Below are 25,208 nucleotides of genomic sequence, written 5' to 3'. Positions count from 1 at the left end.
TGTAGGGAATGGGCATTTTGGTGCTAGTTAGTTGAAAACCACCTTCAGCCAAACACATGAAATTATACAGGCTTGAAACATACACAATTATAAGTCAAGTAAAAAGAGCCTGTGAGACAATATTCATGGAGAAACCACCACAGAAAGAATTTGCCTCTGAATAGCCCAGCAAAGAAAAGGCCAGCATTGAACAGAAGTCTTGGCAACTTGTCAGTGGGCTTAGGAAGAAAGAAATAGTGACTACTGAAACAGGTTTATGTGCGATTTCCTGAAATACTTGTGGAGATTGTGTTTTCTACCATTAAGTTTACAACATAGAGTGTTACCCTTCTGAAGTCAAGACAGAAGCATTTAGTCTCAAAGTTTATTCTGCCAAGTAAGTGATCCATAAGATACTTCAGATGTGTATCCAATACCATTCTAAATTACTTTAGAGTACCAATGCGTGCTCAAGTACATGCTAATACCTTATTGTAATTCAAGATTCCATCTCCCTTCTTATATACTTCTAAAAAAAAATGTAGTTTGGAATATTACTCAGCCATAAAAAAGAATGAAATCTTGCCATTTGCAATGATGTGGATGGAGCTAGAGTGTATCATGCTAAGTGAAATAAGTCAGTCAGAGAAAGACAAATATCAGATGATTTCACTCATATGTAGAACTTAAGGAAAAAAACAGATGAACATAGAGGAAAGAAAAAAGGGAAGGAGGCAAACCATAAGAGAGACTCTTTTTTTTTTAAAGATTTTATTTCTCTATTTGACAGAGAGGGAGAGGGAGAGAGCACAAGCAGAGGGAGAGAGAGAAACAGGTTCTTCGCTGAGCAGGGAGCCCGATGTGGGTCTCAATCCCAGGACCCCAGGACCCCAGGACCATGACCTGAGCTGAAGGCAGACACTTAACCGACTGAGCCACTCAGGCATCCCCATAAGAGAGACTCTTTAACTACAGAGAACAAACTGAGGGCTCTTGGAGGGGAGGTGGGTGAAGGATGGATGGGCTAAATAGGTGATGGGTATTAAGGAGGGCACTTGTATGAGCACTGGGTGTTGTATGAATCCCTAAATTCTACTCCCGAAACTAATAATACACTATATATTAACTAACTAGAGTTTAAGTAAAAACTTGAAATAATAAAAAAAATAATAATTTTTTTAAAAATGTAGTTTGGTATCTCGTAGGCTGATCCTTAACCTAATTTGCTTTGAAGTTTCAATGAGTTGAGGTTTTCTTTTCCTTTTGCTTTATGCTTTTTACCCAAGCAATATACACAAATCAGTTATAATGTTTTTCAGAACTCTTGCAAATGGTGATGATTCTAAGATTAAATCTGATACTCTGTGCCTTCACTAGTCTGAGTGTATCAGAAATCTCCATTTCTAATGCTGACTGATCAAGTACAGAATCAGATTTGTTATAGGAGAATGGGTACTGTACGAAGTAAAGGTTAGAGAGAGAGAAAGAATGTCAAACTTCTAACTTCTAGAAAAATAAAAGTACAGACAGACTTGATTACAAACACTAGAAAAACTGCATAGCTCTCCAGCAGGCATGCTTGCGAAGTTAGAAAGAAACCAGACAGGTTCCGAATGACCACATGCTTTCATTACTAAATGTGCCAAACCTAAATAACCCCTCCCAGGAATCACTCCAGTAAAGTAAAATGCACGCCTTGTAAAATTCACAGTCACATTTCAGTTTTTGATATAAACAAGGGATTATTTTATATCATTTTGCCTATATATTTTTATATCATTTAGCTGATTATTTTTATATCACATTATATCATTTAGCTGTGTTTTAGATAATTTTTGCTGCCTATCATTATTTTTCTCCTTCATATTTTTTTAGCGGGGGAGGTTGAGGGGCTGAGGGAGAGAGAGAGAGAGAGAACCCCAAGCAGACTCCACACCCAGCATGAAGCCCGACACAGGGCTCAATCTCACCACCCTGAGATTATGACCTGAGCCAAAATCAAGAGTCAGATGCTTAACTGACTGAGCCACCCAGGCGTCCCACTTTATTATTTTATTATCATTATTCCACAGTATACAATGTATGCTGCATGAGGTAGTCATGTAGTCTTTTGTGTACTGATGTATCCCAAGCTTCCAGAATAGTGCCTGGCACATAGTAGGCCCTCAATAAATGCTTTTTGAAAGAATTAATGACTATGGCAGATCTGCTCTTGTATGAAGACAATGAAGCAGTAATTTACTCATTAGTAGTTCCATAATACAAAAAAGAAAAGTTAATGTGTAAAATGTAATTATTTAGTTAACTCACAATAGAACTGTGAGAATTTAGAAGATTAATGCTTAGAATAATATTGATGGGTTTTGAATTATGTCTAAATCAACCACTGCTTCACATCTTAATGGCAGAATTTTGCCTGTGGGAGAGAAGATAAATTAATTTCGTCTGGGCAATGTTGATATACTATCAGCATGCAAGTATATTCGGTGCCAATCTTTGGTAGATAAATCTAGGACAGCAGATGAAAAAGGAACATAAGAACACTATGAATTTTTCTTCCTATAAATTTTATAGGAAAAGAAAAAAGGAATAATCCATCATCTATAGCCAAAGAAAATCTCCCTTAGCCCATTTACTGGTAAGACTAACAATCATGAAGTAATCGCCACAGGGATGTGACGTTTAGTTGATTAACATTTAACTTTTCAACTGGATACATAAAATATCTGTTCTTCCAGCACATTCAATATTACCCCTCCCAGAAAATGAGACAACCAACTATCAGAAAAAAGTTACAGCCAAAGGAAAAATCTTGACAGCATAAAAGCAGACCAGGGTTTGTGCCTAGCATGTACCTAGGTTACGTGAATTACCACAGTACAAGTAGAAAGTAAGCCTCTAAGGACACGTGAAACTTTAAGTAAGTAGGAAATTAAAAATTTTTCTTAAAACCATTCATTAGAGGTAGCCATTTCACTTTTTTGTTTTCCTGGGAAAACTTTTATTTTAATTTCCAAGCCAATATTTTCAGAATGGGGATCCAAGCCTCTGTCAGTATCTATCCCTTCAAGTTCTCGTGCTTTTTCCAGGTCCTGTTCGAATGGCAGAGCGGCGGTACCCACCAGCTGACTCCAGAGGGAGTTGATAACAGATTCCATCAGCATTAGCGTCAAGGGGGCTTAATGGCAGTTTTCACAAAAATGTTTCTATAGCAACACTGAGAATGACATAATAGGACACCATCTAACATCAAAGTCAATTATCATGTGGTTTCACTTATTTGTGGAACATAAGGAATAGCATGGAGGACATTAGGAGAAGGAAGGGAAAAATGAGGGGACGGGAATTGGAGGGAGAGATGAACCATGAGAGACTATGGACTCTGAGAAACAAACAGGGTTTTAGGGCAGGGGGGGATTGGTTAGCCCGGTGATGGGTATTAAGGAGGGCACGTACATCATGGAGCACTGGGTGTTATACGAAAACAATGGATCGTGGATCACCACATCAAAAACTAATGATGTGGGGCGCCTGGGTGGCTCAGTCGTTAAGCATCTGCCTTCGGCTCAGGTCATGATCCCGGGGTCCTGGGATCGAGCCCCGCATCGGGCTCCCTGCTCAGCGGGAAGCCTGCTTCTTCCTCTCCCACTCCCTCTGCTTGTGTTCCCTCTCTCGCTGTGTCTCTCTGTCAAATAAATAAAATCTTTAAAAAAAAATGAAAAAAAAAAAAAAACTAATGATGTATTGTATGGTGACTAACATAACATAACAAAATTAAAAAAAAAAAAAAAAGATGCGTTGACATCTTTGACCATGGCTCTTCTCAAGTCTAGGCTATTTACTGAGTCTACTGGGTTTCCTACATTTTCTTCAAAAGCAATCTTCGAGGACTTTTTTGATTGAGAAATGAGAAAAGAACTATATGGACCAAGAGCCAAGAGCAAGATGTTTTAAAATCTGTATATGCACTAAAAATCCCAATGTATCACCAGAACGTTCACAAAACGCTAAAGCTGAATAGACTATTGGATGCAATCTGTTGAAACTCAGTTCTAGAAGAGAAGCTGCTGCCCAAAACTGTATTAGTAGTAAGCTGTTGAGTCAGGATGATTGCCTGGGGATCCTGACCTCAAATATCGTTGTCATGTGTTTGTGTGTGCGTGTGCACACGCACACACACGTGTGTTTATTTTAAATTCCAGGTTACAGCTGTCTTTTGACCAAAGCAAAATGCAGCTGGGCCAGTGAAAATTTAAACTTAGTGGCTTAATACATGACAGAGGGAAAAAAAATGATACCTGACCCCCTTCTTTCTTTTGCAGTTTTTGAAATACACGACTCCTAAGTTTGCAGCTGGCCCAAAGAAGCATTGTTATTCCCTTTCTTGAAATAACACGTGAAGTAATGTCTACTTACCTAAATGCAAAGATCTGCTGTTCCACTTACCAAAGAAATACTATGCAGAAAATGCTCAACAAATACTATGTGAAGGATAGAAAATTCCCAATAAATTAGACAGCCATTATTTTTAATAGACCATTAAAGATTCCTCTCTTACTGATCCATTCACTGCAATATTCTTTTAAGAAGTGACTTATCCTTTTATTATGGTTTAAATTTTTAAGGATTTAAGATTTTTTTATGGTAGTAAAATATCCATAACATAGAATTTGCCATTTTAACCATTTTTAAATGTATAGTTCAGTGTCATTAAATACATCCATAATGTTGTGCAATCATCACCACCGCCCATCTCCAGAACTTTTTCATTTCCGCAAACTGAAACTTTGCCCCTGGCAACTACCATTCTACTTTCTGTCTCTACGAATTTGACTACTCTAGATACGACATACAAGTGAAATTACACAGTATTTGTCCTTTTGTGACTGGCTTATTTCACTTAGCATAATGTCTTCAAGGCTCATCCATGGTGTAGCCTCTGTCAGAATTTCCTTCCTTTGTAAGTCTCAATAATATTCCACTGTATGTATATATTGCACATTTTACCCATTCGTCCATCAGTGGACATTTGGGTTGCTTCCACTTTTTGGTGAATCATGCTGTTACAAACATGGGTGCACAAATCTTTTTTTAAAAAAAGATTTTATTTATTTATTTGAGAGAGAGACAGAGTGAGCACGAGTGGGGGGGGGCGGCAGAGGGAGAAGGAGAAGCAGACTCCCACAGAGCAGGGAGCCTAATGCAGGGCTCGATCCCAGGACCCTGAGATCATGACCTGAGCTGAAGGCAGAATGAGCCATCAGGTGCCCCCACAATCTTTTCAAGTCCCTGCTTTCAATTCTTTTGAGTACATGCCCAGAAGTGAAATTGCTGGATCATCTGGTAATTCTCTGTTTAATTTTTTGAGGAACCACTATCCCATTTTCCATAGCAGCTACACCATTTTCTATTCCCACCAGCACTGCCTAAAAATTCCAATTTCTCCACATCTTCGCCAATACTTGTTATTTTGTGGGTTTTTTAAATAGTAGCCATTCTAACAGGTATGAAGTGCTATCTCATTATCAACCTGACTTACATTTCCCTAATGAATCGTTGACACTGACCATGTACGTGTTGGGTCATTTTGATACCTTCTTTGGAGAAATGTCTATTCAAGGCCTTTGTCCGTATTTTCATTAAGTCATTTTGGCACCATTTTTAACAATCCCATCTATATATAATTGTAGATGCTAGGGGCATTCTGGTTTGAAGGTTATTTGGAACATGGGAGTTGTGTTTATGTCTTGGGGCCCCTTAGACATAAGCTATAGAAATTGGAATATGTGATTTGGTATGGTTTTTTTAAAGATTTTATTTATTTATTTAAGAGAGAGAGAGTGCACAAGCAGGGGGAGGGGCAGAGGGAGAGGGAGAAGCAGACTCCCCACTGAGCAGGGAGCCTGATGCGGGACTCGATCCCAGGACCCTGGGATCATGACCTGAGCTGAAGGCAGATGCTTAACCGACTGAGCCACCCAGGCGCCCCAGTGATTTGGTAGTTTTTAGGTGCCCTGTGAGTAGTTTAAGGCTTGCTTATTCTCTACCTATTTATAATTGAGTCAGTGAAATAACAGCCTTAGGAAAAACAACATGGCCTAGTGGCATCAACTATGGTTACAATCCCAGATTTTACCAAGAACCAGTTCCATGTGATTGGAAACTTGACCAGCATCTCTGGTGTGCTGCACCTGAAATAATTTCCATGGTTCCTTTCAACCCCAACTGTCTGACACTGGATCTCCATCGCACGAGGCAACAATAACCACAGACTCTTTCAAATAATGGGATGCAGAGAGTGCTTCTCAGATGGGCAGTCATAGAGCACTTTTTCATACTTCTCAGAAACCAAATATTCTAGAAAAACACAAGTATCACATTGACTGATCGAAGTCTCCCCCTGCCCCGCCCCAGATACGTGAGCCATTGCTTACCTGGAATACAGCAAGTGCGGTAAAACTTGGTTCTCTTCTACCCTTTGCCCTTAGAGAAGTGGTTTTCAAGTTTGAGGGTTTTTGCTTTTGTTTTTTAAACACAGAATGTCTAGATCTAAATAAAAGTCAATGACAAAGAGTAAAAAGTGAAATCTGAGCAGCTCTGGTTAGAGATGTTGGGGGGCTTCGGGGATCTCCATGGAGCCTTGCTTGAACACCACTGTCTTATTGTTCAAATAGTGGAGGGAGGGGGAGGAGTAAAACCAGGAATGTGCCATAAAGCCACAAAAACAAGTAAACTGGAATCAAAACTGGTAATAAAGCCAATGACAAAATGGACTTTTCTTCCACTATTGCTTCATGTATGCCATTCTGACCTCTTATAAAGCCAGACAAGTCATCCTCAGAAGCAGAGGTACCCCTCTGAGTGTAAGGGGTGAAAAGGAAGGGGCCAGCCTCACATCCACAAAGGATCTCAAACTTAGAATTGTGTCTTTATTTAGGAGGTCACAGGGAAGCCCCAGTGAGGCCAAAAGACAGAGATGTTCTTCCTACGGGACATAAGCTTGTGCCCATTTCCAGTCCAAGCTCCTGGCCTACACAGTGAATCAACATGTGTTTTATAAATCCCTAAAACATTTTGCAAAAGGGAAAATGAAAGTGCACAGTATTTTATGTATGTTACATGCATTCACTTGTTAAGCATAAGGCTTGAAAAAGTGCCACAGTATTTATAGCCTGGCTTGGCCACTTTGGTTTTTTTCACATGCCAGTGGCCTCAGAATGTGGAAGTGGCCGGCGGTTTGTGCCCCCCACCGCTGACCCTCTGTGACTCTCACTAGAAGGAAGAATATGCCGAGTAAGTTTGAGCAAAATCATAGAGAAGAGGCTGCAGAGGGCATATCTGGCATCACTGGGTATCTCACACTCTGCTCTGTTAACAATAGGAAATGGCTATTCTCTGCTCTTTGTTCTGCTCTGTCTAGTTCAGAGCTCGCAGCCTAGAACCAGAGGCCACACCCATCAGAATTGAGTTTAACAAAGAGGCAAAAATGACAAAGGGTTGGCCTTTCTGTTTCTCAGACATCACCAAATTGTGAAACCAAATATATTTGAAAAGTAACACTTAAACCATTCCCTGGTCACCATTCCAGGCCGAAATAATCAGGAGCATGTGCCCAGAACCAGTTTTCCAAAGACCCTAACAAACTTCATGAACAAAATTCTCACTGATCATGGGAACATCCGCCATTTGCAAAACAGCCTCATGCTTCAAATACAGAAACTTATTTGTACTTCAATCAAAACGAGGTTTGCACATTAAACTAAAAAATACAGCAAGAATTCCAAGACTGTACAAGAGATTTCAGGCTGACAGTAATAACAAAGACCTAACTTTATTTTAAGTGAACATGATTTAATTTTTGACTTGGACTTTTAATTCATTTTACCAATTGGATTGATAGAGTTAGTAAAACAATACCACTGATTCTGTAAATGTTCTATCAACCACACTGGAAAATGTTTGAGTATCTTCTGCTATAAAACTATGGACAGTCTTTGATTCTCCTTGCGTGGTAAATTTCAGTCATGGGCTCCAGTGTAGGAGACATATTCTTTGGGAGGAAGAGTCTGGAGGAGGTAAGTCTGGGAGAAACTGTCCAGGGTTGATTTTGGACTCAATCCAGGGAAAGCAGAGAGACTGGGTTAATTAATTCCAGAAAGACCCAAGTAACAATTCTTTTAGGTTCTGATTTAACCTTCAGATAACAATCATTTTCCTTAAAGGTTTATGAACCATCTTCAGACCATGGTACTAACCAACCTAAAATGAATGATGCACAGATTTATAAAACCTACTTAACATGTGAACCTTGTCATAAAAACTAAAGCAATGGGTCCTAGCTTCCTAAGAAATCTAAAAACGTTTTAATTCCACAGCAAAGAATTCAAGCACATAAACCATTCTTATGTGTACGTTACTCTGCATTCCACAAAACACGATACTACCAGAATGAGCTTCATCATCTTAGGTTAATCGGCTAAATTAGGAATGTAATGTAACATAGGTGATGATAAACCTCTATGACAGAGAGTGGATGATTATTCCTTTCATCTCCATACATTTGAAAAAAGCCTACTTCAGTTGGTCACTTGTCAAAACCAAATCAAGAGATCACAGGGCCTCTTTCTGAGCAAAGTCAGGGCTCCAGGCCATGAACATGCTGTGTTGCTAAGAGAAGCAGGAAGCGTGAGTAGCCACAAGCCATCAAAATCACGATAATCACCAGCAAGGAACAGATAGTGAACGAGGATACGAGGCCCCAGACCGAGGTCCTAGAATACCCACGTCAGTGACTAAGCTCAAAAGCTAGTCAATGACAGAGAGGGATTCCAACACAGATAAGTCTGGCTCTAAAGCCTGAGGTCTTCCCACCATCCACACACCAATCCTTCCCACCAATCCGAGGCAGTCTTCCAGTGTGCATAGCATACATGAGACTGCGAGTTACAGGTTTTGAGCCTTCCTAGTCTGTGTTAAATAGGTGCATAACACTACCATCCACAACACTGTAGACTGTTCACAGAAGACTACAGGTAATCCTCATAACCTGGCAATTAAAATAGCCCATAGTGGCAAGATGAGCTCTCTATAGAAGACACAGTCCAATCAACCATGGTGTGGTCATTCTGTGGCTGGAATGACAACCAGAAAGTGGCTTCAGGATCCACTGAATAGTAACTTGTCTGAAAACAGCTGTATTAGCAGCAGTGGTCTGTTCAGAGTCCTTGAAAAAAAAGGACAATTTGGAAGAATTTGTGAACACATCTCTAGGGGAAAAGGTACCTTGTCTGGCCTCTATAACTTCTCAGGGACCCTTTCCTCCAGGAAGACTCAGTCTATTGACCAATATGAACATAGTATTCCACATGACAATTATATTTATCAATAAAAACCACCCACTGCATGGCGAGCATGGTTTGGGGCACATTTACACATATTATACTACTGAATCCACATACTTAGGTGATGTATCATATTGAAGATAAAAGAAATAAGGTTGTCGACACTTAAAAGACTTTTCTTGAGTCATCAAGATATAGGTGGTAGTGCTAGGTATTGCATTCAGGTAGGATTCTATACCTTTAAAATAAATGCCCAAGGTTTAAGGATAATTTAAAAGGGAGAGTGGTATGGGTAGACTTCTTAAAAGTCTATGCAAAATTTTAGATTTATGAGCAATTGATCTAGGGAATAGGTGCAGAAATTTCAGCAGATTTTCAAAAGGGCTCTTACCCCAGAAAACTTTAAAAACCGCCAGCGCGGTATTTTATACATGCTATATCCATTAAGGTGACTTTATTTCATTGTCACAGATTTAAGTTTCAGTCACAGGTCCACAGTTTAATGCTATCTTAATTGCCATTAAAGTCACTTCAGGGCTCATTACTTGATAATGAACCTGACCTCCTGCTCAAATCTCATTATATGATTCCTTTCTGGGCCCCTTCTACTCTTAGTGTGAGTGATGAAGGGTGGATGATGACATAAACATGCATTGGCCAAAGTGCTTCTACTCTCTACCTGGAGGCTCCAGCTCCCGAGGAAAAGCAGCACTGGGAGCACCAGACCACGCCCTGTACCGGCCTGACCCTTTTGGGGGGCGGGGGGTCATTGCAATCCGCCATGTGTCAACAGGGCTGAAGATGGATTTAACATCTTCAATTTGAACATCTGTTTCTCTTTTATTAGACCTCCCAAACAGCATGAAGTTTGTTGTTTTTTTAAGAGAGAGTACAACAGATGTTTTGGGATCACTTTTGCTGGAAATAAACATTCTTTACATCACTTAGTAGAGAAACTGGCCGTGTTAGAAAAGTACACTCTATTTTCTCACTTCTTTTCCTTGCACATTTTAACTCGTTATTTTAAAATTCAGAAATCAAATCTAATTTTAGCAATGTGTAGCTACAAAATAAACAATAAAGTCATTGGCACCCATAAATGTGTGAGTTGGCAGTAAAACTGATATTTAATTATAAATCTTTCAATGATGTTATTAAAAAAAAAATACCACCCCAAGATGCATTAGTCAATTCTACCTCAATAAAACTGGGGATAAAAAAGATGCTTTGTAAAGAAAAGGAAGTCCTACTCTGTTTATGAAGGTCTTATTTTGCAGTTAATAAAAAAGAACTTTACACCTCTTTTGGGTCACTTTTGCTCAAGGTCTAAAATTTTTAGCTTCCACAGTCAAGACTCTACTACAGAATATAATTCTAAATTGGAAGTATATCATAGAAGCATTCACATTGTAGATATTTGCTAAAAATATAGTGATTATTGCAAAGCTGTTCTATTCTTTTACTGAAAAATATAATTATATTCACTGGCTATAAGAAGGAGCTCAGGAAAATGGGATTTAAAGGCTGGTTTTATTAAAAAGTCTTAAATAAATAAAATCTTTTAAAAAATAAAATAAAATAAAATGATCACAGGCAAAGATAGGCTCAAGTTCTCCTGAGAAATGGGTGTAGTTGTTCAACTTACCTAATACAAAGAAGGTGAACATAAAACTTTACATTTTTTTTAACACTTCAAATCAATAACATCCGTACGTATACATACTACCCTCCACCATCCAAAAATAAGACAGAGGGACAGGGATTTAGTTCAGGTGCTTGTCCCAAGCAGTGCCTGTCACACTGCTCATAGTCCCCATCTATGGAATGATGGTCCTGAACAGAAGACAAAAAAGCCAGACCTTCCTGGACTGTCCTCCAGATGAATGACACGGAGAAAATCTCCTGTCTTTCAAAATCCTCCACCAAAGTCCTCTACTTTTTCTCGTGCACTAGATATCTGGGTGTTTTGTGTGTGTGTGTGTGTATGTGTGTGTGTGTGTGTGTGTCTGTGTGTTTTCCAAACTCAGTCCCCTATGCACCCAAGCCAATGGGCTTGCCGGCCCTGAGGCACCCCCCGCTGGGACCCACCTCACCACCTGGCTCCTCCCCCCTGCCCACATCTGAAATACGCTCCTCCCGGAAGCAGGTTTGTAACATCCTTTCAGGACCCGTCTCAAAATGTCCACTTCCCTGTGAACCCTAGCCTCTGCTGACCACATCTTCATTTTCAACATTCTTTGAAGAAAGCCACAGTTTAGGGTAGCATACAAGCTACTCTATGTATATGTCCCCCCCCCCCATCCCCCACCATGGGATCAGAAGCATTATCAGTTTTGTTTCCTTTATAGCTCTTCATAATCTCCAGGTCTGGGTTTAGACCACAGTAGGTATTCGGTAATTTTGACCTAAAGCAAAATGACAATGCTGTGCTTCTTTTACACCTGACTGAGGCTAAAATTGCACTTACTACCGTGCCTAGACTCTGTAAACAAACAGAAGTGTGAGCAATGCAGTGACTCATGATCTAGTTACGGGCACTCTGTGTTGGTGCGGCCATCATTCCTTCTGGCCAGCTGCGGACATGAAAATTCCACCTGCTCGCTGCAGTGAGGACAAGCCCAAGTCCTCATCAAGAGCAACATGAGGACACACAGATCAACAACTGAGCATCAGGCCAGCCCTGTCTCCAATTCTGACACGTTCAGAAAATAGTGTATATTAGCTTTGGAGAGGCAGAGGATTGTCCTGTGGCTCATCATAGACTGTGAGAGCCAGAAAGGACTTTTTAAGAGTATGCCTCAGGTCCGTGCTTGCCTCATGGGACAGCAAGAACAGGCCTGGGGAGGTAGGGGAGTGGTGAAGGTCATAGCTATTGGCATAGCTGGGCGATGACCCAGAGTCCCCTTATTTCCAGGGCAGCCATCCTTCCAAGTGTTATGCTCTTCTGTCTTTCTAGTGATGTCTGTCTTATGCTGCCATTAAAATGACCTTTCCTTCTCGAAACAGACATGAAGGTGGTAGAAGAGAGTGTGGGGACAGACATGCAGGGCAGGTGAGGGAAAGAACAGCAGATGGTGTTTTAGAGATACACCAGGGAACTAACCCACTCGGAGACAACACACACACACATACAGACACACAGACTCTTAAATACACCTGCAATTTCAGTAACACTGCACCTTGGCTGCTAAGAACGCAACTCGTCTCCAAAACCAAGCAGTGGAGTGAAGGAATGAAGCGAGGCTGCTCCTGATTTTGGACAAGCCTCAAGCTACTTTTGATCCACTTCCCCAAATGCTTGCAGAGGGTATTAACATCTTTTTTACCTCTAAAATTAAAAAAAAAAAACTTTGTCCTTTTGAGCTATCTGGAAAATCCACTTGTGAGTTCTCATTCCCAGATGAATCCTGCCCTAGTGGGGCTGATGGGAGAGCAAAGTTAGACAAGGGGGCGTCAGTGAGAAACCAGGCTCTCCTCCAGGATTTGCATTTCCTTATAATTGCCTGTCTTTCCGGTCTGCTTATTAACCCCTGCCACTCACACGCACATCCAGCACACGCACAGTATGCTCTCTACTGAAAAGCTAAAGGCAGGATCGCCCTGCCCTTCTGGACTCAGTCCCGTGCCTCTCTCCCTCCCACGAGCCCCTCCCAAGTCCTGCTCCACGAATTCCTGCAGCAATTATATAATCTGAGCAACATACTTTGGTGCTTAATTATCCACTCCCGCACTCATCTAGATTTGCTATGCATGTGAGACATTTCTTCCCGATGACACAAGTTTCTTGTAATCAAGAAACAGATCTTACACTTGTGAGTGTTTCTTTTCTAATACCCCCCCCCCAGTTAAGAACTCAGAGTTCTTGTTTTAAGTGAGAGAAAAAAAAAAAACCCTGAAAAGTGATTCACATATTATTTTTTCATTTATCACATCCTCTGGACAGTGTAATCAACTTGGAATGTACCAACAATACCTGTTAATCATTTAATTTTTGTCTTATAGTAAATACTCCTCTAATTAGGTTTTTCTCCTGGAGTTTTCTGAGAGGCAGACTGGCCTTCAGTTCTGTTTCAAATCATTTAAGGAGCAAAAAGATACTAGAAATAGAGAGTAGACATTCCAGGCAAATTTCACTATGACTTTGAAGTCAAATGAAACATTAATAACTTGGGACCCTATCCGTATTTCATAGTGATGCTTATTTGATCTTTCTTAATGTGAATTTTTTTGTGATCAGGAACAAACTTAGTTTGAGAGGCTAGGCTTACTATGCTAACCTCAGCACCCTGCACGGTAATGACCACTTAAATGTTGATTAAGAACTTTCATTTTCTTCCTACTGCAGCCTACCCGGCACTCATTAAAAATCCGTCCCCAGGGCCTTTATACCTTGACAACGATGTGCATAGCCTGAACAAAATTTGTTAGGAGGCGGGAGATGGCACATCCATCATCCTCTTTCAAAGTTCAGATTCAGTCTGAGAGACGGATCTGCCTTGTTATACAATCAAGTCTCCCCTTCCCTCTTATTTTACCAAGACTGTTGATGTAGATTATCTGAATCCTTGAAGTATGGAAGTCATGAGTCCGAACAGGCTTTGAAAGGTAGTGCACCTAGAATTGAGGATTTGGCTTCTTGGTAAAGAAACTGAAAGTACTTGTCTAAGAAATACAAGAAAAATGTCCTAGACATAGACTGGGTTTTGAACCACACTGGAAAAACACTGTGATCTCACAATAACCCTTACCTTCTCCCACCTCCCCCGTGTTTACAGTCTACGATATTTTGTTTCTTTAGTTCATTGGTTCAAATAAGTTTCCTAGGGGGAGAAAAAAAACAACTTATGAACCATTTTTAAACATTTTGTGAGTTTTTTTCCTGTTTCTCTTAAAAATAGCCTAGCTAAGGTTGATGGAATGCATTCTAGGTGCCAGGCCTCACGTGAAGGGCTTGAACTGGATTATCTTGTTCGATTTTCAGGTAAACTGAGGAAGTGGGCCCAGTGCAGAGGGATAAGCAAAGTGCTCGAGATCACAGAGCTTACATGCAGGGCCTGGGGCTGTCTCCCTCATCTCATCCTCTTCCTGGACACACTGACCTCTGCAAGTGTCTCCGGGGGGGGGAAGCTGGGCGAAACGCCCTGTGTGTCACTTCCACAGGGAAGGAGTAGCTTACACAACAGAGATGTGTCTTCCAACAGCATGTCCTGTCCCCCGATGAAATTCTGACACTTCTCTGAAAACAACATTTTTTTCGAGTCTTTTCTAGTTTCACCTGCGTAATGAAAAGTTGATGTTTTTTTTTCTTTTTTTTAAGGAAGGCAAGGGGAGTTGGGGGTGTGCAGCAGACACTGAAATTGGGGGCAGAACAGTTCAGTGATCATCAGAATCTGATGCCACATTCGATGGGGCCTTTTGGACCTTTTCAGGGACATGACTTCTTAATCTCACTGGAATGCTTGGCTCTCTATTGAATGCAGAGAGGCCAACCCCAGGTGATCTGACAGCCATCTCTACATTAATGGTTTAGTCCTATAAAGAGACTAGAAGCATTCTACATTATTAGCAAAAGTTTTCAGAGTCACTGAAATGAGAAAGATGAATCACATTTTTGCCCCCTCGGCTATTCTCAATTCTCATATGAAAGCAAGGTACAAATAGGAATCTCAGAAGTCTGGCCAAGAGCCCAAGTTAGAGAAAGCCTCTGTGTGTGTGTGTGTGTGTGTGTGTGTGTGTATTTTCAGGGAACTTCTGTTTCCATCCCAATTCCAGACACATCCAACTTTAAGAAGTTAAAAAATGGGGGAAAACAAAACAGAGTTCTGCTGGAGAAGTAATATAAATGACAAATTTTAAAAAGTCGTTTTTCATATAATTTAGAAGATATAACATTCAAATAGAGGAAACTGAATGGTCTAATAGAACATACAATAAAAAGTAAAACTTAACCATGCCAGATGCTTAGAGCCCTTCCCAGAAAGAATCACTGTTTCTTGCATATCCTGCTAAAAGTTCCCAGTTTCTGTATGGGCATATCTGCCTTATTTTACACAAATGGGGAGCTAATGTACAGGATTTACGTTGACAAAAGATACCACACCCAGATTTTTAGGGCAAACCTGGGAGGGGCTGGGGAAGCCATGAGGTCTGGCACCCAAGGCTCCATGGGACATGGACAAAAGCAATGCCTGGGAGAAGGATATGGATCCTGAACTCTCTGTCCAGCCAGAACTGGTTCAGGAAGTAACCAAGGGCCAGCTGAGTCAGCTGGATGAAGGGATCCACTTCCTCAGGCCACAAAGGGTTGAAATGGCAGGGCCTGAAGTAGGCACCAAGGCCAGGACTGCTCCCAATTCCACATGCCCCGACTGGTCCCCACATCACCCGCCTCAGAAATGTCTGCAAATTCCATGAAGTAAAAATGAGATGATGATTTACCAATGCTCTATAATATCTTCTTCTGTGTAATTGATACAGAATATTTAGAAAGTTTAGAGAACTTCCCACCAAGAACATGGGCTCCGGGACAGTATGAGCTTCTGATTTATTTAACACAACCTCTGGGGCCTAGACCCAGGGATAGTTTCCATGAACATAGGGTCCTTACCTGGAGCCTTGAGTTCAGAAGGATCCTACACCTGGTTTAATGCTCTGCAGTCATCTGGAAATTCTCAATAATTTTTGAACAAGGGACCCTACATTTTCATTTTGGGTGCCACAAATTATATAGCCAGTCCTACCTAGAGCACTGTGTCCAATTCATTTGTCAAATACAGTGAATTAATGGAAGTTACCTTAGAACACAGGTCAACAAACCACAGCCTACAGCCCAGTTCTGGCCCTCCACCTGTTTTTATAAATAAAGTTTTATTAAAACATAGCCACACTCGGGGCGCCTGGGTGGCTCAGTTGGTTAAGCGACTGCCTTCAGCTCAGGTCATGATCCCGGAGTCCCGGGATCGAGTCCCGCGTCGGGCTCCCTGCTCAGCAGGGAGTCTGCTTCTCCCTCTGACCCTCCCCCCTCTCATGTACTCTCTCTCTCTCATTCTCACTCTCTCAAATAAATAAATAAATCTTTAAAAAAAAAAAAATAGCCACACTCATTTGCATCTTGCCCATGACTGCTTTCATTCTATAATAGAAGAGTTAAATGACAATACCAGAGACTATAGGACCAACAAAGCCTAAAATACTTCCAACCCAACCCTTTACAGAAAAATTTTTCTTACCCCTGCCTTAGAATACCAGCTCAACATTTTTGTGAGATGTAGTATGCTAATCTTAAGCAGCCAGCCATAAACAAGCTATTTCTTAGGTTTTTATCTTTAAAGTGTATGAATTTTGCATCTTGGACCCAAGTGCATTCGTGTTTCGGTGTAGAGAAGTTTTTTAATCTAAGATGATCTGTATACGTCACGTTTATCCCTTGCTGTCCCTTCTCTATAAGAATGAGTACAAGCGGGATGCCTGGGTGGCTCAGTCGGTTAAGTGTCTGCCTTCGGCTCAGGACATGATCCCAGGGTCCTGGGATCCAGTCCCGCATCGGGTTCCCTGCTCAGCAGGGAGCCTGCTTCTCCCTCTCCCTGCTGCTCCCCCTGCTGTGCTCTTGCTCTCTCTCTCTCTGACAAATAAATAAATAAAATCTTAAAAAAAAAAAAAAAAAGAATGAGTAGAAGCATGGCAGCTTGCAAGCAATGGCCTCAGTTTCCTCTCTTTAATGACCCAGTGTGGAAAGAAGGTTCCTGTAGTATTTAAGTATCCACTGAACCCTACCACACACCCACCATTTCTTACCAGCCCTGAAATCCTGCTAGAAAAGATCCATCAAGGACATTAAATTATGGAATCCTGAATGCCCTTCCTCTTGACCGAACGTACATTAGGTCTATGTCCCATCACACTGAGAGGCTAATGAACGCTTGTATTCTTTTCCCGCAGGCACTTTTCAGAAACTCGTTAGAGAAAGCCATTTCAGATCTGAGTTCTCAGACCTGGGACTCTGTCAGAGATTTTTCAAAGGCCAGCTTCCTCATAATATATCATAATATGTCAATGGCATTTCATTTCTTTCTTTTTTTTTTTAAAAGGTTTTATTTATTTATTTGACAGAGCAAGAGACCGAGAGAGTGGAAACACAAGAGAGCGGCAACACAAGCAGGGGGAGTGGGAGAGGGAGAAGCAGGCTTCCCACCGAGCAGGGAGCCCGATTCGAGGTTCGATCCCAGGACACCGGGATCATGACCTGAGCTGAAGGCAGACGCTTAACCAACTGAGCCACCCAGGTGCCCCCCCCCCGTTTTTAAAGATTTTATTTATTTATTTGACAGAGAGAGACAGCGAGCATTTCATTTCTAATGTAAATAATTTGCAGCACTCCTTTATCATAGTTAAAAATCACAATTTATCCTATCAGGAGCCACATAATGAGCACATTTTCTCCAGCTGGTCAGGACGCTGGTGAGACAGGTCAGTGCAGCCCTGAGAGAATTCAAGGGGCTTTGCCTTTGGTTTCTGTGTGCAGTCTCTCACATCACAGGATCTGGGGGATCCAGGTGGTCAAAAGGGAGTTTTTCCTGGGTAAATGGCTAGGATACTTTGGGGAAAACAAAGAATTCCATCAGAGAAGAACAAGATATGCCAGAAAGGAGACCTTCTGAGAGGTAAGTAAGGGTCCCAGGAAAGGAGTTACCCCAGTGAAGTCTCAGACCGCTGGGAGAACCTCTGGCCATTGTAACAACAAAATAATATTGAAGGAATGAGTCATGGAGATATCCAAAAATGCTTATCTCTGGGGACTCTTCAAGGAGTTTTCTTTGTTTGTGTTGGGGGGTGGAGTGGGGAGGAGGGTTCGCTTTATCTGTTCTGTCTCAGCCGATAATCAAATCATTCATGGGACCCAAAAGGACACACACTGAAAATGCCCTGTGGCAAATACACAATCTGCTGACCACTTCCTTCCAATGCTGTTGGTAAAAGGCCATATAAAAATTGAAAGCTGTTGATGGCATTTGCCACAGAAGCCAGTAATGGGAACTCAGAAGTAACAATCCCGGCGAGGGGTAAATACAAATCTCAATGGTGTTGCTGGGAGACCTTGGGGAAGGGCTGTTGTGGTTTACCCTCTGGAGACAACTGAACACCACAGAGGGACATTTCCCTCCCCTATTCCCAACCCCCTCTACTCCACACTCACTGCTGGCCAGCAACCCAAACCAGGCCTCAGAGCAGGAAAGTGCTCATCACTGTAAGAAACTACTAAACCCTCGAACTAGAACTTCAACTGCCAAAATAATGACACGGTTATTACAATTCACTCAAGCCTGGGACAATTAAATTGATATACTGGGTGGGGAGAGGGGGAGCATAGCAGGATCTCCAGGTTCTTGTTAGACTTCTCCCCGCCTCACCCTCTGCAACTCCTCTTCACCCCTCCTGTTCCCACGTAATTCAGTAAGATGAGGATGACCATGGGCAACTTTGAATTACTTGATTTAGGAGAAGGGTGCACTCATACTGTTTCAAACTAACATCAATTCTCATAAAGAAACGGCTTCACAGTTCAGCTTGGGAAGGTCTCTCTCTCTAAAGGAAGATTTAAAATCACACCAAAGAATCCGTGATTTGGATTTTTTTGTGTGTGTGTAAGTCTATCTCACTTTAGATAAACAGCATACGTTATGAGACTTGGATCTGCAGCACAAGAAGATGATGATTCATATTTCAAAAAACCGGTCACCATTTGAGTTTCTTTCAATGGGTAATTCCTCTATTTTGTTGACAATGTGGTTTTAAAAGTCACTTTAACTTTTCAGAAGTATGCGGACTACATAAAGCAAAGTCGACTTGCATTTTTACCAAAGTCCCCAAAGCTTTTCAAACGTCACCCTCTAAATCCCCACTGCTATTTTCTTACAGGAAAACAGAATAAAGAAACAAATAAAAGAAAAATCCTCCTCCTTCCATCAACATTGTCAACCATTCAGAAGTAAATTCTTCCCACTAAGATGTTTAAGTACACTGGGCTCAGAAATCACGGGAATCCCTGAAACACAATAACCCTACATTGTTTTCCATGGCAGAGGTTTCAAAAACAAAGACAGGGTGCACAAGTACAAAGTTGATTCAAACGAGATAATCCAGATACAAACACAGTCCCAAGAGTCAGGAGGTATGAAGTCTCTGTGCTAGAAATCTGGACCACTGGCACAAGGGAATGAAGAACCATTTCCTGTGGGGAGGTAGCAGGTGGGATGCTGTAAGCATCTTCCAGTTTCCTAGAGTAAGAGTTGGCAAAAGTCAGGAACAGAGCAAGAGAAAGAGAAAGACGGGGAGTCACCAAGTGGCCCTCCCAAAAAGCCAAAGTTGCTGGGCAACAGGGAGGGTCACCTCGCAGCAGGAAGACCAGATGAGATGCCACGGTCCCTGAGCTCTTACAGTGGGCAAAGCTGCTCTAAATGCATTCACTTGCATTAACTCACAGAGTTAATGACTCCTGTCTCTGACTCCTTTACACTCTTAAAAATAGATAACCCCCAAGACCTTTTATTTATGTAGGTTGCTTCCCTTGGTAGGTACGTAATATACATTTCAATGGGAAAAAAATTTTAGATATTTACTAATTCATTTTTTAAGTAGTATCACACATTAACAGAAATAACTTTCTTATCAACAGTCACAATATTTTCCAAAGAAAAAAAAGAAAAAAAATTTCATGAGAAGAGTGGCACAGTTTTACAGTTTTTCAAATCTCCCTCATGTCTGGCTCAATAGAAGGCAGCTGGACTCCCTGAGCTACTTCTGCATTCAAACTGTCACGCTATCCCAGGGCGTGTTAGTCTCAAGCAAATGCCACATAGAGTTGCGTAGGAATGAATGTTAAAAAGGCAAATAATATCATAGTGCTATTATGAACTATTATGAAAATACTTGGGTCTCGTGGACCTCTGAAAAGTTTCAGGGACTCCTTAGGGCCCCCAGACAGCACTTGGAGAACCCCTTCTTATTATCCCCATTTCACAAATCAGCAAACCGGCACAGAGAGGCCAAGGGGACTGTCCAAGAACACACTGCTGAAACAGGTCAGAGCAGGTAAAAGGCAAAGAGCATAATACTTACCTTCATCTGGTTGCTGCAAGGATTGCCCGAGACAGTGAATGGGAAGGGTTGAGCATCCCGCACGGCCTATCAGAAGTGCTCAATAATAACATGAACATTTCTGTTGGGCAAGGCCTGGTGGAAAAGCTAGGGAAGCTTCACACATTTCTGATTACCTGATTATATGACACCAGCAAGGAAAAAGAAAACTCCACAGCGAGCACTGTCTAGAGCAAGGATCCTGCCCCAGCTGTCGGGATGGAAGCAGCATTTTGCTACTCAGAAGTTCCAGGGCCTTATTCTACCCTCCATTAGGCAAATGATAACAGCGATCTAGGCACGCTGTCACCGCGTTCCTTGGGAAACTTGAGCAAGCCCACAGAGCTGCTCCATTATTTACAGCCTCCTTTTTGCATCGTGCTGTACTTACAAGGAACCCTCAACAAACAACCAGGGCATCTCTAGTCTGTGCAACCAAACCTCCTCCGGGGACCAGCATCTGTGGCCTTCCTGTCCAGGGGCTCAGCACCCCACTGCAGTCCTTGTCCACCAACTTTCTGAAGCCACAGGCCCTCTGCTCCTGCCTGAGGTGGGGGCTCAAGCCCTCAGAGTGCAGGTCACTTCTGTTCCTGCTTATATTTGGGAAGTGAGCTCACCTGGGCAAGGGGGACCCCCACACTCTCAAAACACTAGCCCCCCGACCGAAGGCACTGGAAGAGGCCCCGGAAGCTACAGTTTTCACCCAAGTGCATGCCAGGATCTCTCTCACCTGGGGCACTGACACTCGTCTCCTTGCTTCTACGCTGACACCCCTCCTCACACACACCCCACCCAGTCCACTCTCCACCAACAGCCAGAGGCCTTTTTTTCAGTGTAGGAGGAATAAGGTCTGTTATATTGCTAAAAACGCTCCCAAGGCTCAACTCCGTTGGAATAAGACCCCAACTCCTTCCAGGACCTGCCTCAACTGGCTCTGGTCTCTGTGTATCAACCCTACCAGCAAGGGTGTCTTCTCTTGGGCCTTTGCTCTGTCCGCGCCCACCCCGGGCAGCGCCCCTTCAGGACCTCCAACAGCTCAGATGTCGCCTCCCCAAAGAGGCCTTCGCGGAGACCTCACTCGCGCAGGTAACCTTTATTTTCCCGGTAGACGACACGTCTCCCTCCGTCCACGGCCTCGTCCGAGAATGTAAGCCCCCCCCCCCCAGCACAGGTCCCCCGGGTCCCCCGCGACACCCCGCGCCTGGCCCCCTGCCCGGCACAGGCGACGCGCTCAGCGAGCGAGCGAATGAATGAAGGAGCGACGCCCGTGGCCGCGGGAGTCCCTGACCGGCGTCCCCGGTGGCCCGCGCGTCCGCCCCGTCCGGCGGCGCGACCGCAGGCGCGCGCGGACCGGGACTCGGCGGCGGCTCCCCACCCCCGGCCGCCGCAGGTGCCTCCCGCCGGCGCGCGCTGCCGGGTCACTCACCATGGTGGCCGGGCCTCCGCCGCCCCCGCCCGCCGACTAGCGAGCGGCGAGTGGCGAGCGCGGGGGTCACGAGGGCGCGAGGCGAGCGCAGGAGCCCGCGCGGCTGACAGGTGAGGTGCCCGCCTCAGACCATGGCTGCTTCCCACAATGCCCTCGAACTGAAAGTTTGCAGACTCCTCCCCGCGCTCCTCCCCTCTCCCTCCGGCCCCTCTCCCTCCGGCTCCTCTCCCTCCTCCCCTGCTTTTTCCCTCCCCTCCCTCCTCCCCTTCCTCCTCTCCCTCCTCCATCTTCTCCTCTGCCTCTTCCACCTCCTCCTCTCCCCCACGCCCCCCGCCCCGCGCCGCAGCTCTCCCAGCCCAGCGCCCCGCGGGCGGCAGCAGGTGCACTTGCACCTGCCCGCGCCTCTGCACCCCCGGGCACTGGGAAGCGCTGAGCAGGGAGCCCTGAGGGGGCTGCTTTCCGGATTCTGTACGGGGAACGTGTCATTCATTTATTTGAGAAACGTGTTCCGCCCTGGCACTTGGGAATACGCTTAGGGAAAGTGGCAAGAGGCGGGCTCGTCCTAAACCGCCAAGGGCAGAAGCGGTTGGCAGATGCAGAACTAGAAGCAATTAGATTTCTTTCTTTCTTTTTATCTTTTAATCCTGCAAACCAAGGACATAGATCGTTTTCTACAGGCGCGGTTTTAAGTCTCTCCTAAGACTTTGTGGCGTCCAGTCTCCAGTCTCTCTCCTTCTCCACTTGATTTTTCTTAAGTCTAGAGTTTTTACCTGGGGCGGCAGAAGTCTCCAGACCCCCAGGTGGTAAGCAGAGTTTTGAGTGTATACATAGGTTCTTTTGGGAGAGTCCATTGGTTTCATCACATACCTAAAGAGATCCGTGTGGAAAGGTTAAAAGGCTTTGCCTGGGGGGGTCCCTGGAAGCCAAAATTGGTGGAAGTCCTTCCTAGGATTTACTGTGTAATTTCCATGGGGTGTGGGCCAGCCGAGGTGTTGGGAAACAAGGGATACTCCGTCCATCCATGCCTCGCTGCCGCATTTATCAGTGCTCACTCTGTGCCAAGTCCTACAGAAGGAGACGGGGGTCCAGCTGGGAACAAACAAGCCGCCTTTCTTCTGAAGCTTACAGGCTCTTGTGGGACAACAAATAATAAACAGGTAAATAAATAATAATTTGAAATAATTATAAAGTAAGATGAGTGTTAAAAAAAATTATAAGGAGGGTAAGTGCAGGTGGCTGGGATGGGCTCAGGGAAAGCCACATTCATTGAGCTGGGGGTGGGCGGGCGGGGAGGGGGGGGTGGAGGCGGGGCAGGGCCGGGACATAAGACCCGGAGGTGAGAAACCAGTGCTCAGAAGGAAAAGAAGAGAGTTGTCATTTTCAAAAGACCCTAAAGCAGGCCTCTGTGTCTGGACGTAAGCGATAGGAGGCCAGAGTGGTGGCCGGAGTCGGAAGGCACTGGGTCTTCCCTACATTATGGCATCATGTGCACTTATAGCCCCCAAGACAGCCTCAAAGTCCTCAAAAAGCTCACCGCCGTGTTGCCACACACCCCTGTTGGCTTCCGCCCCAGTGTTGCGGCATCTCCCAGAGGACTCTGGAAGAGGATACTTAACAGTTACACCCCAGGCAATGGGGTGAGTCTGCCTCTTGACAGATGATCCACAATTTACTGTGAAGTTACGAGAGCTGCTTTCTAAACTTCTAATTGTCACCCCACGGTGCGTTTTCTCCCTATCTTTGGCCTTTCAACTTTACTCAGTTCTACTCTAACCTTTGTGTGTCTTTTTCTTTCTAACTTCAGGACAAGACCCAGCCCTGCCCCACCTGCCTTGGTGAGCCTATGAAAAGCATCCAGAGCCCTCTGCTTTAAGGGTTTTATTGCTAATGCAAGGAGCTGGGGGACTAAAGGTGTGCTTGAAAACTAAGGAAATCTCAGTGCTCTTGCCATAATGGTTCCATAAAAGATTAAAGCAGGAAAAATTCCCTTACAGGGTGGCCCATGTTAGGGAACGTTTGAATAGAAAATGAGGAGAGTTTAACTTAAAAACTATTAGTATCCTTTGCCTTCCCTCACAGCCTTGCTGAGATGGGCAGTGGAAGTTCTCCTGGGCTTCTGCCCCCGAATGTTCTTCCCTCCAGATTCTCCCATTGCACCCAGATTCCCCCACCCCCCCAGGGCTGGACGCTTCACAGAGCCTATCTTATCTGGCTGTAGAGACAGCCTGTAGGGAGGGGGCTGCTGTGCCCGTCGTCCAGACGGAGGCTGAGACTCAGAGGAAGTGAGGCCAAAGCAGGCTATAAGACAGCTAGTAAGACAGCTAATAAGAGGCAGAGCACGTCTGGTGTCACGGCACCATGGCTCAAGCTGATTCCCCCTGAAGCCTCACACGGGGACAGACCCACTCAGTTCACGACAGTGGGTGGTGAGCAATGTTTATTCAGAATGCCCACGTGTCTCAGAGGAATAACTTGCATTTTTGCGTCTTCACTCCCCTCTCCCATCTTTGCTCCCTTTCGAACTCCTCAGCAGGTCTACCAACAATGAGGCTGACCCCAAGGGGGGGACCCAGAGGCCCCGTAGCTTAAGATGTTCCCCTGTAAAAAGGGGTTCCCTGGTCCAATCCCGAGGGGGTCTTTAGATTCAGAATCTGCTGGCCTAGGCAGAGCTCAGGGAGCACAGTGCGCTGCGTGTTTCAGATGAGGTTGTGAGCTGGTGCACAGCGATTCTGTGTGTGTACATTTACTCACCACACAATGCCGGTAATTGATCAACTCAAGGCATGAATTTCGCTCCAGAACCACAAGGTAACAGAAGATAGAGAGAATGCCGTGAAAGCCACCACCAACCATGGAGGTGGGGGAGGAGGAGAAATTAGGGACCTGATAATAAAGTAAAACTATGATAATCCATAAATCAAAATGTTGCCTTTCTAGAGATTGAGAGAGGTCAAGCTACAAGTTTTAAAAATAAAAGAAGCAAAAGAGAGGCCCATTTCAAAGCCTTCTTACGTAACGCCTCCACAGCAGCACACATCCTTGATTGAAACCTGGCGCTCCTGTTCCCCAGTGCCCTCCAGTTAACGTTGTAAGTAATCAACATCTCCAGTAATCCCTTCTGCGGTGCACAGGAATTCATCTTGTCGTGGGGAAACTTTTGGCTTAAGGCTGTACACTCTTTAGAAAATCCCTTTTCTTGTCAAAACAGGACATTTTTATTCCAAGTGGAAGAACCTTATCCATTATATTTCTAAGGCATATTTTCAGAAAAATTTTCAGTTAAAAATCATACAGGTTCATTGTAGATTAGGAAAATCAAGAAAAGTGTT

General features: G+C 43.7%; 1 protein-coding gene across 2 annotated transcripts in view; it reads right to left on the bottom strand.

Annotated features, from left to right (window-relative positions):
• Positions 1-22,031, bottom strand: part of AP1S3 (adaptor related protein complex 1 subunit sigma 3) — a 53,710-nt gene extending 31,679 nt beyond the window's left edge. For both annotated transcript variants that reach the window (XM_032401220.1, XM_032401222.1), the window contains exon 1: positions 21,880-22,031. In XM_032401220.1, the coding sequence (XP_032257111.1) occupies positions 21,880-21,882 (3 nt within the window). In that variant the 5' untranslated portion in view covers positions 21,883-22,031. The remainder of the gene's footprint in view (positions 1-21,879) is intronic.
• Positions 22,032-25,208: the final 3,177 nt, after the last annotated feature.

Source organism: Phoca vitulina, unplaced genomic scaffold (assembly GCF_004348235.1).
Source record: "Phoca vitulina isolate PV1807 unplaced genomic scaffold, GSC_HSeal_1.0 scaffold1, whole genome shotgun sequence".
NCBI lineage: Eukaryota > Metazoa > Chordata > Mammalia > Carnivora > Phocidae > Phoca > Phoca vitulina.
Note: the sequence above shows the minus strand (reverse complement) of the source record. Positions and strands in the feature narration are given on the sequence as shown.